The 12,397-nt window shown below is 37.0% G+C and overlaps 1 protein-coding gene across 1 annotated transcript in view; it reads left to right on the forward strand.

Moving 5' to 3' along the window:
* FAM120B (family with sequence similarity 120 member B) overlaps positions 1-12,397 on the forward strand; it is a gene marked incomplete at its 3' end in the record, with an annotated part of 31,510 nt that overhangs the window by 2,122 nt on the left and 16,991 nt on the right. Inside the window, exons 3-5 of the mRNA XM_081943916.1 lie at positions 2,296-3,356; positions 4,259-4,439; positions 5,857-5,952. Coding sequence (XP_081800042.1) covers positions 2,334-3,356; positions 4,259-4,439; positions 5,857-5,952 — 1,300 coding nt within the window. The 5' untranslated portion in view covers positions 2,296-2,333. The remainder of the gene's footprint in view (positions 1-2,295; positions 3,357-4,258; positions 4,440-5,856; positions 5,953-12,397) is intronic.

The raw sequence follows: 12,397 nt of genomic DNA on the forward strand, positions 1-12,397 counted from the left end.
GATATCTGACAAGTGAGTTCATTGTTGATGGACTGCACTACATCAGCAGTTACATTGCTGTTGCTTAAGCAGAATTTACCTTACCATGTTCCAGTAATTCTCCTGCTATCATATTTGTGCTTCAGGACTTTCAGCTAAGTTGTTATCCATACTTTGTGCATTAATTAATTAACGGGTTAAACTCCTTGTGTTCAATCTCCCTTTCCTTTGCACATGTATACCCTTTTTCTTTGCTAAATTAACAGTCATGCTACCTACCATCAAGGTTTAAGCAATGATCCCCATTACTTTCATGAATTGGTTTGTCTCTGTTTTAAAGACACCCAAGTTAATAGCATTATCACATGATAAAATCCTGGTTGTCACTTAGAATTAAATCTGATTGTCTATCTTGGACAGATTTTAAGAAAAACTCATTCTAATATTTTCACCTTTGCATATAAAGAATCAGCTATAAATTAAGACTCTTGTGACACAGATAGGTTCATAAATAGTTCTCAGATTAAAGAAAAGAAGATTGTGTTCCCAAGAATATATTAGAAAGCAACCATCAAGCACCTTCATGTTATTTCTAGACCAATTGAAACATTTATTTTTGCACTATAGTAAAAAGGAATGTGATAATAGCACATAAGGGGTAGAAATGATTAAAGAAAACCTAGAGGCATCTTTTAAAGTTGCAAGTTAAAAATCCACAGTCATTTTCATGAATAGAACATACTGAATATAACACTTCCAAGGTATTTTGTACAGTAACGAAAATGTGAGAAATCAGCAGTGTGAAAAAATGATGTGGCACTAATTAAGTGCTGCTAATGTCTACTCTCTCTGTATTAGAAATGAAATTGCATTTTCAGTAGCATAAAAAACAGAAGACGAACCAGAATTATAAGACTTGCTTTAGGTTAAAAAAAAAAGGCTTAAATATATATTTTTAATTTTTAATTTAAATTTTACTCAGTGTACATGCTATGAAAACCTTACTGTTCTTGCATTGTTTGCATTAACAGTATTTCAACAATCAAGTAAACAATGCCCCAATCAAGGAAATACCAACACAAATAAAAAAACTTAAATCATAAACAACAGCCTAATCAAAGAATGACCAAGACACTCTCACCAATAGTGACAGGGCAAGCCACCAGTATATAAAAATAAAACCAAATCCCACTTCCTACTGGTACTGATTATGTTACCCAGTTTGGTAATGAAATTCAAGAAGTTTAAATAAAAGTCAGGAAGACCACCAAGAACCCCACAGTTCAACCTGAACTACAAATGCTGTACTGTCTTCTATCGATAATGCATTATATTTATATTTGTGCAAAAGGCAAATTGCCAGCAAGTCCCAATTCACTTTTAAAATCTTCTGCATCAAAATACAAACTTGATCTTGTTACTTTCTAGCTTTGTTACATATCCACTAAAGGTGAAAAACTGTTCCCTCATTTAGTACGATTACATTTCCAATAAATATTAGAAATTCCCTCATGCATTCTTGGCAATTTATCCTGTACCAATGATACATCATTTTATAAAATTTATCTGTAAGATTATAATTTAATCTAAATTTCAACCCATTCTTGCACATACTGTCCCATTGATGCAACTGTATATTATATCTTAAATATTTTTGCCCATACAATCTTTAATATTTATTATCTTCGGTACCATTTTCAATAAATTTATACATATTAACAATAATACGATCATCATCAAATTTAGTTTTATTGTTTTCAAATTGTAACTCTTTTTATCCAATTTATCCGATGGCAGATAAAACCTAACTCCAAGTTTCCTCTTATTTTTAAGTTAAATTCTTCTTTACAAAATTTAGCAATTCAGCCTAGGTTAACCAATTTTGTTTAACTATCATTACTTTTCTATAAAATGCTTCTTGTGGTGACAACCATAAAGGCATTTTAGAAGACAATTCTGGCTTATAGGACATGTGTAGTATTATTTTTAAAGTCCACATTTACCTTGACTTTATCATATCCCTGAAAGCATTTCTCAACATTTCTCAAAAATAGTATATTGTTCCTCAAATGAAACATATTTCTCAAAGTGTTAAGACTCTGATGTTATGTGGTACTTTGAATAGAAATATTATCTGAAGATCTGTTAAAGTTATTTCTATTTTAAACAGTGAAAAATAATGCTGAGATCAGCTTATACTGAATACTTCTTTAAAATCCTATCATCTTATCTCTCCTTAGGATGATATTGAAATGGATTGAAATTGCACTTGGTAAACAATTATGACAACTATTCTCTTCTTTCTCTTTTTTTTAGCTGGTGGAAGAAATAGAGTTTTCCTATGCACTAAAAGTATGGGTGTTAAAGGCTTGTATACGTTTGTGGTCACTGCCTGTCCGGATGGATGTGTAGTGGTAAATCTGAAAGATGTGGCTGAAAACCATTGTGGAACTCATCCTGGATCTGTTCCTGTCCTTGTAGTAGATGCTATGTCTTGTCTTCGACACTGGTATACACCAGAATCTTGGGTCTGTGGTGGCCAATGGCGTGAATATCGTTCCAATTTGGACAGTTTCATAAATCACTTTACAACCGCTGGTATCAAACTAGTATTCTGTTTTGATGGCCTTGTGGAGCAAAAAAAGCGAAACGAATGGGTCAAACGAAGGTTGAGAAATAACAAAGAAATAGCTAAGATCTTTGAGTTCATCAAAGCCAATAAGCAGCAACCTGGAAGAGGAATGTTCTTTATACCATCTGGACTGGCCACATTTACACGTTTTGCCTTGAAAACTCTTGGTCAAGAGGTGATATGTTCATTGCAAGAAGCAGACTATGAAATATCAAATTATGCACAAAAGAACAACTGTATGGGAATTCTTGGAGAAGACACAGATTACCTGATTTACGATACCGTTCCTTATTTTTCTATTAGTAAGCTTCACTTGGATTCACTGGAAACAGTAATGTACTCAAGACAAAATCTCTGCCATTGGCTTGGTCTCCGTGTCCCAGACCTTCCCCTTTTGGCTTGCCTCCTTGGCACAGACACTGTCCCAGAAAGAGCTATGGAAGGTTTTCGGAATCAATGTTTATCTTCGTATCGGGCAAAAAGGCAAAGCTGTGACAAGAAAGATCTTATTATTGCTGTTGCAAATTATATTTCAGCTATTCCACGTGTTTCTGAGAGTTTGATGGATCTGGAAAAAATGTTGCCTTTGGGATCAGACAAATTAATATTGCGCAAAGGAATAGAATCTTACCTGTTGTCTGGACAGCATTCTCCCTGGCTTCCTTGTGACTTCACATCTACATTACAGTTAGCAACAGAGCAGAAGAAAGATTTCCCTATTTGTTTAGATCAGGAAATCTTTCAGGTAATTCCTTACCTGGGTTACCCGAATTCAGGCAATTACAAAGAGCTGGTAGTTTGGCTACATAGATGGATATTTTATTGAGTATTGTGTATTAGTACTTCTCTATGTTGTTTTCTTTGGAAGGGGTACAGGGTAGTCGGTTCTTCTTTTACATTAAATCCTCATTAGTCTCCTAATGATACACAACAAAGTGTGAACTATGAGCTAATCATAGTTCACCTAATCATAGTTCACCTATGTCTTTTAGGTTCATTTTTATGGCCTTATGGTGTTGAAGATGGCATAAGAGGTGTGTGTGTGTGTGTTGTGCCATCTTTCAGCGGTGCAAATCCCTAGCACTGCATAATGGAGTGAGCTCCCATTACTTGTCCCAGCTTCTGCCAACCTAGCAGTTCGAAAGCATGTAAAAATGCAGGTAGAAAAAATAGGAATCATCTTTGGTGGGAAGGTAACAGCACTCCGTGCGCCTTTGGGATTTAGTCATGCTGGCCATGGAGACGTCTTCGGACAGTGCTGGCTCTTTGGCTTTGAAACGGAGATGAGCACCGCCCCCTAGAGTCAGGAACAACTAGCACATATGTGTGTGGGGAACCTTTACACACATATATAAAGGTACATATATGTATGTGTGCGTGTGTATACACACACACACACACACACACACACACACACAAATGTTAGTGAAACAAACACCAACTACAGAAAATCAATGCTAGGTTTAGTCCATCTATTTGCTCTTAATCTCCCATAATAAATGGCTGAAAATTTCATACTCTCCAGATGTCACCAACATCATTGCTAGGGTCTCTGTGGCACTCATAAATTGAAAAAAAAAAGAATTAAAGGTGTATTCTGAAGCTAAAAAAGCAAACCAAATATTTTTTTTATTCTGCTTGCGACAGATAGCTGAAGAACAGCACATGCGAGCTGAAAATCATATGATATACAATATCGTAAGCCATGCAGAACTTGAGTGCAGCAACACGTTGGAAGATGAATATGATACCTCCCTTTCTGGACAGGCACTTATCTATTGCCCTGCTCGGCAGCACATCTATTCCATCCTGCTGGAGTCTGCAAAAGGTAAAGGGTGCATTAGAAATTTACTGTTGAATCCTCGAAGCTGGGAGTAATGAATTGCAGTTAGGTCAAATGCTTATGCACAATCTTTGAAAAAGTGATCTGTGCAGTTTCCAAAAGGAAGGCTTGCATAGATAACACAATTTTGTTCTTCATACTGTAGGCAAGCCACATGTAATTAATTAGAAGAAGACCATTGGAAATAATTGTAGGGAGTTGTGTGCACTTGAGGGCTGGTGAATTTTTGAACCTTTTAAGGAGATCTTGTACAACCCCTATAATCAAATACTTATGAAAGCTGTTAATAAGCAATCAGCCTCATGTGCGTTAGCATTCTTCCTATCATAAGATACCGATGCAGCTTTCTCACATACATTAAACAAGATAAATTAATTACATAGAATTAGAATTCCATTAGAAACCTCACTCAGATTTTAACATTTCTCCAGTTGCATCTCTACAGATGCAGCCTTAGCATTTGTCAACATTTTCATACCATATAGAGCTTCCTTATCATCAGTTTCCCCTCCCCCCCCCTTTCTTGGATACAAAACTATTATGGTATTTGTTTCATTTATGCTCAAACCCAAACGATTTTGATGTGGGGTAACACAAAAGCTCTCGACTTGTTTAATTCAAATAAACACTCTGCAAGTTTTTCCTGTTTTGTGGAATATCTGTTTACAAGGGATGCTATCTGAAATTGACTTGGCAAATGTTACCTGACATCTGCAAAGTAATGCACTATATTCCTGAACCTCCTAGATGATCAAGAGAGATGCCATATTCAGTGATATTGAAGATTGCCAAACAATCAAAGAGCAATAGCACTTAGACTTATATACTGCTTTACAATGCTTCACAGCCCTCTCTAAGCGGTTTACAGAGTCAGCATATTGCCCCCAACAATCTGGGTCCTCATTTTACCCAACTTGGAAGGATGGAAGGCTGAATCAACCTTGAGCCTGGTGAGATTTGAACTGCCAAATTGCAGTCAGCTGTCAGTCAGCAGGTTAACAGAACAATTCTGGCTCCTAAAATGTGGAATACTGTTTACCTCCCTTGGGTAGGTGCAGACAGAGCTCAGGGTAGGTGTAAAGAACCTTTTAATTATGCTGTTGCAATAAATCTTTTCCGAAGTTTCAATGCATTTTATAGTTTATTTTTCTCCATTTTGATGTTTGGTTTTTTAGGGGAAGCCTGTGCATTAAGATTACAAGAAAAGAGAGGTGTGATGGCAAAAGTTATAGTCTACTCTAGTCTAAACATACAAATCTGAGAAAAATAAATTGTAGAATCCATTGGGGTTTAATCTCCATTAAGATACGGGAATGGGCCTAAATCATCATACCTTCGTATTTACAAATCGTACAATGTCTGTTCCCATCTAAACTCATTGAACTAATTCTCTATTCTTTAGATGCCAGTGGAGCTTATCCTGTAGTCAAAGAATGGTTTGTATATGCTGGAAATCCCTTGCGGCAGCCAGACCTAGTGCAACCCAAACAACTGCCAGGTACAACGAGATTTCCTTCTGTATTAAAATGTGAACTAAATATAAAATATTTGTTTAAAAATACCCTATCAGAAATTGGAGTTTTGAGAATCAAGCGTTACTAAGAAGTCAAGTTAATTTTTTTTAGAATTGTAGTATGCCAAGAAGATGTTGTAAGCCTCCGAAAAGTTTATGATCCCTAAACATAATAAACATCAGTAAAATTCCATGCATCAAGAATAAGAAGAACAACTCTACAATATTTAAAAATAAATAAATAAAACAGCATTGTTTCCAAGTAAAACATAAGGGGAGGACGCAAGAAAGATTCAGATTGGGTCAATTTTTAATATGTAGAAAGGTTAAAATAGTTATCATTGTCCTATTCTAATGTGAGTAGAGTCAACTTTTTCTTGTTTAGGGATGAAATTTTAAATTAAGATGCCACTTTTAATAAAGCCCTGCCATTTATGAGTCCAGTCAACCCTAATTTACTATTCAAGCACATTAGATAGAAGCATTCATTGCAGAATCCTGAACATTGCCCATACACATTTAATTACTAAGAATGAGCTGAACAATAACATTGGGAACCAGTACAGTTCTTTCAACATAACTATGCTGTCTGCAAATCATTCTTCATAAGTTACTAACCTTGACAGATGCTGCTTCCAAGCATGAGAAAAGTCCACTTCTACATGTTTGATACATGTATGAGGAAGGCTTCCCTTTGCATGAGATGGGCCACTGGATGAGACAGACGTTGTCTAGATATAGGCCTGGTTCTGCAGGACTATACTTGTGTTCCTAAAAGGTAGTGAGCTGTGTGTGTATGTGCACACAGTCACACATTACTAGAAGCAGCCATAATGATGTATGCACCAAACTTAAGAAAATATATGAATTACTCATGGTGGAATCCAAAAATATCCCAAGAATGTATTTATATTCCCTTCAATAATGCAGCCCTCATAGTTAATAGTATGGAACAATAAGAAGAAATCAAGAGACTGTAACAAGGAACAGCTTGTCTGTCTCCAGGCAGAGATCTTTACCCAGGGTAACTAGTACAATTTATATTCATAATCATTTAACCATAAACTAGAGTGCTCGGGATCTAGATTAGGCTTCCCCTGTTGTCCTCCAGATATGTTAAAATCTTAGATTAGAGAAGGCTGATCCATATAATCTCAACCACTCAATCCTTATTACTTGCAATAGATCTGCATATTTATTACATTTCTAACAAAGTCTTCATGTTAGAATAGGATTTGAAACAGTGTATAATTCAAGAGGTTTAGTCGGTATAAAGAGATGTTGGTTTGATCTTCACTTTTAGCTAATATTAAAGGGATTAAAGGTTTCCCCTGTCTGTCGGGACTGATTTAAGGAGATGGCACTCCTCTCCAATTCTCAAGATGAAGGAGCCTATGTTCTCCTGAGGCGGTTCTGTTTTCATTATATGGTTCAGTATAAAAATACAGAATGCAGTAACCATCCAGCCAAAGCAGTACCTATTTATCTACTCACATTTTGCATGCTTTTGAACTGCTAGGTTGGCAGGAGCTGGAGCAAGTGACAGGAGCTCACCCTGTCATCCAGCGCTCTGGTCTCAAACCCTGACGGTGTGCTTTCCAGCTGAAAAGCTCAGCTTCTTCACCACTGGATTATCATGCCCCCTATTAGCAAATACAGCATGACATAAAGTTTCCCTAATAAGAACCTAGTTTATTAGATGCCAGGGGACTTAAGTTTAATTTAAGTGGTTGATTGAGCTTCAGCTTCATGATTAAGGATGTTCCATCCAATAGATTTATCTGGTAGGTTCCATTCTTTTCACCATCCCCAGGGAAACCAGTATAAACCAGGAAGAACACGTTCTCTGAGATATAAAGTAAATCCATCCTCTCTAAATGAAAAGAAAATAGTAATTAATAGTAATTAACATGATTGAGAAAGGACTACAGTATATTTCAGTAGTAAAACAGGTGTTCTGCATGCCAAAGGTTTCCTGCTCTGTTCCTGATATTTGCAGATAGAGCTAGGAAAGCATGAAAATCTGCCCGGAATTAGCGTAGATCACATGAAGTAGATGACCTAACTTGGAATCAAGCCACTTTCCCATTTCATATCTAGGACAGTCAAAAACATACTGTAGGAACTGCCAGTGCATGGGAGTTCATGGTAACAAGGTCAGCCAATGAATAGGCATAGCAACTAAGTCAGTCAATGAGGGCTGTTTGGAAACTGAAACAGTATTTGCTGGAGACAGCTAGGAGCCTGGGTGTGTCTTAGCTCAACTGTTCTGCACTAAAGCTCTGAGTCTGTGCTGAGCTCAAAACTAATCTGCTGCTCTGAACTGAAACAAACTCTTGTTTCCTTTGCCTGTGCTTGCTTGTATTTGCTACCAAGTTGGAAAACCTGCTTTTGGTATTGTATATTTACTTCATGTGTTATATATAAAGAGAAGTTAATGAATCCTGCTGAATCAGTTACCTGTGTGTGCTTTCTGGATTTGATTGCCGCAACAAACTCTGGCAGGAACATCCTTAGGCCGCTTTGTGCCGATTCAGTCATTCATCACATTGGTAATTGGTACATTGTATAGAGGAGACAAAAGCAAAACAATAACAACAGTAGAAATTTCTTGGTTTTAAAAAAAAGTCAGGCTGGATGAACTCTTACTTCTAATTTTCATTTTTGTTCTGAACATTGAATAATATGCCTTGAAATTAAGAAATCTTAAAAACTGAGCTTGTTTCTCTTGTTGGGCCAGACTGTTGAGGAATGGTCTACTCTTTGGGTGGGAGCAAATCAATTTCAATTTTGTTGTTTGTTGCAAAGTCGTGTCCGACCCATCACAACCCCATGGACAGCGTTCCTCTAGGACTTCCTGTCCTCTACCATCCCCCGGAGTCCATTTAAGCTCACGTCTACTGCTTCAGTGACTCCATCCAGCCACCTATTTCTCTGTCGTCCTCTTCTTCTTTTGCCCTCAATCTTTCCCAGCATTAGGATCTTCTCCAGTGAATCCTTCCTTCTCATTAGGTGGCCAAAGTATTTGAGGTTCATTTTCAAGATCTGGCCTTCTAAAGAGCAGTCAGGGTTGATCTCCTCTAGGATTGACCGGTTTGATCGCCTTGCAGTCCAAGGGACTTGCAGGAGTCTTCTCCTTCAACTTCAGTTAGGGCAGAAAATATCTGCCCTAAATCTAGAGAGAGGGTTGACATAGTAAAAAAAGGAACAGACTTTTTGTAAAATGCAGGCAGCATGCAGCATGAAGAAAGAATTTTATACTCTGCTATTTTTTTCCTTCTATGGATGCAACAACACCAAGCAATCTCTTGTGGAATTTGCTTCAGGAAAATCATATTTAGGCTGAATATAAGTATGAGAAATTTCAATATAGTAAAGCATTCCCTCAAAAGGAGGATTTATAGTACAGGTTGCCTTTGAGCAATGTTTGCTATTTCCTCAGAAAGGAAAGTCTGTTGTGTTCTTTTTCAGACTAGTCCAGTTTATTTTTAGTACAATATTCCAAAGCAAATATTTTTCCTAAATTTTCTTATGCACTTTTATTTTCTGCAGGATGAAACTGTGGTTCACCAAATAAGGAGTTTGACACTGGGACATTTAAATCATGAAATGCTTTACTACTGCATTTCAGTTGAAGTCAATGAAGAAAAACAAATTCAAGTTCACATTTTTCAAACAGTATTTTGTCATCAATACACATATCTATGGATACATATGTTGCACGCATTACAAAACAAAGCTAGTTAAAATAATGTCCCATTAAACTTTGTTGCTATTTAACAATGATTAAACTCACAACCACATGCTAATCATAGTTTGTTTAATCAATATCTATTTAATAAGACAGTATTTTTGGCTTTCAGAAAATAATAATCTGTTCTGACCCCCCTCTTCCCCCGCCAACACAGACACACTCCGAGCCAAAGATACTTCACGAGGTTTATTGTACAGACAGACAGATCCTTGGCAGCAATCCAACACGACTAGACCTTCAGAACCATCCGGCACTGATACGCAATAGCAGCTATCCAGCCTGCCACGCTCACAAGACTGTACTCCCACAATAGTTCCTGCGTTGACTTCTGCAAAAGGGCGTGTGCACAAGCAGTCCTTTTGTAGTCTGTAGAGGAGTCTAATTATCATCAGCTGAGCGCAATTACCTCTGGTAACTGCGCAATTGCTCCTGACGCTGCTTGGCGCGCCGGTAACGAGCATTTAATAACTCACTGCTGATGTCTGACTCGCTGTCCCGTGACTCCTCCCCACTGCTCCAAGGCATGACATCAGGAGCACTCTCCCTTTGGCTTTCACCACTGCTCCATGCCTCAGGCGCCTCCTGGTGGCCGACCAGCCTCTCTGATCCCTGCTTGGAATCAGAACCCTGCCCAGGGTCCTCCACATCCTCCAGAGCCGACTCATAGGGACCCTCGCTGTCGGAGTCTGGTGGCAGCTCCAACGGCTCCTGCTGGACTACAACAATAATCCATAGCAAAAAAAATATGTTGTGACTGGCCAGAATCCAGTCATGCAGCCTTTACTAAGTTACTGAGTTGTGATTAAATCGGTAAATCTAACCATTGTTTTTTCTGATTTTTAAAAATTAATTTAGTAGAAAAGAATCTTTTGGATTTAGTTGACCACACACATTTGCATGAGGTATTGGCAGATGCTAATCCTCAAGGCCTCCTTCTTCAATCTAAGATCAATGCCAGAAATAGCTTTCCATATCTACCATGCATCTATATCTTACATAATTCTTTGCTGAGGGCACGTGAAAATGCTTTCAAGGGAAATTGCCTGGCACCTGTGTGGTAACCTACAAGGAAATGGGTATCACTTGAGGGTTCTAGAATCTATTTTGATTTTTTTTTACTAAAACCCTGTGACATCGACAGAATCTGATGGAAAATTGTAACCCAAAAGTCTAAAGCAGTTATTGGTCTTCATGAAAAATCAGGATGATCTTTCTCCCTCATTTAAAGTTCACATTCTAACATTTGAAATTCTGATCTTATTTATAAATAAGTAAGAATAAAAAGAAGGATGAGTTTTATTTAGTTCTAAAAGGTAGAAACACCAGAAATTGTCTGGCAGAATGTGATACTCCTGAAAAGGCCCAGTTTTTAATAACCACTTGCCTCATCAGATTTGTCAGCAGTATCTGGAAAAGGATTTTTGAAGAGTTTGAGTTTGTCAATATATGGGGCAAGAATTTGGTTCAGATAATCAGGTTTCAGACTGTTCAGGGATTTGAAGGTTTGAGATTTTATATAATATTTTAGTGGGATTTATTCCTAAACAACCTAGGCTGCAGTATTAATTACAGTATCAATTAGGAGGAAACCCCAATAGAATTCAGCAAGGCATTTAAGATTGCCTCCTAAAATCTTTGTATTATTGGCACCATTATTAGTGTCAGTGACCTTTAGTGGTTACCTGAAGACTGTCACATTAGCTCTTAATGATAAACTTTTTTCCTGTTTTCTTACTTTTTGCTCATGTATTATTTTGCTAATTAAAAGTATTCCTAAATTACTTGTCAGTTCAAAGGCTCCTGCAGAAATTTGCTCATATGATCTTTGTTCTTTTAGGGGGGAAATTACAAGCAATATGTACAGTATAAGTAGTGAAAAAGAGAAAAACAGAAATGCCTTTAATTGTGGGCTATTTAGATATTCTTGCGGTAGAGCATGTTGTGGTACTCCTAAACTCCATGAAACTTTGGGTGGGAAAGTACACATTTTCTGGGGCCTTAAACTTAAGAAATTTCACACTTGGAAAGAAACTAGTCTTAGGGGTGAAGAACAAAATATTTATTTTCTGTTTTGGATCTTCAGAAAAAAGTACCATTTGGTTAAGTGAGTTTTGCTAAATAAACAAGCTCTTTTTCACTCAGTTATACCACAACACTGTAATCATTTATAGCAGTCAAGTAGTTTACTCAGAGGAATGCAACTTCTGTTTGTAATGATTTTAAAAAAGGAAAAAAGATATGCTACCAAATGTAGCTTGGACGATTGAGTCTTAAAATGGTGCCCCATTTGTCTGAAATGCATAATTAAAATACTGTCTGGCAAGAATTTATCCACTTACTAGATGTAAAATTTTAATTTCAGATTCATCATTATTTTGGCAGTTAAGTAAGAATGATAAATAGTAACATTTGAATCTCTGTTTTTTGGGGAGGCAGTGTCTCATTATAACATCTATAAAATGCAGTATAACATAAGGGACTAAAATTGTCCTTGTTACACATTGTATATAATACCTGAATGGAGGTACTCTGGTTTTGCATTCTCTAATTATCCATTTGGTAATAAGATTAATAAACCATTGTGTCCTTATTTTGAGACTACTTCCAATATGCAAATTAAATCCTCTTGTAAGACATTTGCTATGTGAATTTTGCCCCATTTACCACCTTTCTAGC

Source organism: Natrix helvetica (assembly GCF_964273705.1).
Source record: "Natrix helvetica genome assembly, chromosome: 2".
NCBI lineage: Eukaryota > Metazoa > Chordata > Lepidosauria > Squamata > Natricidae > Natrix > Natrix helvetica.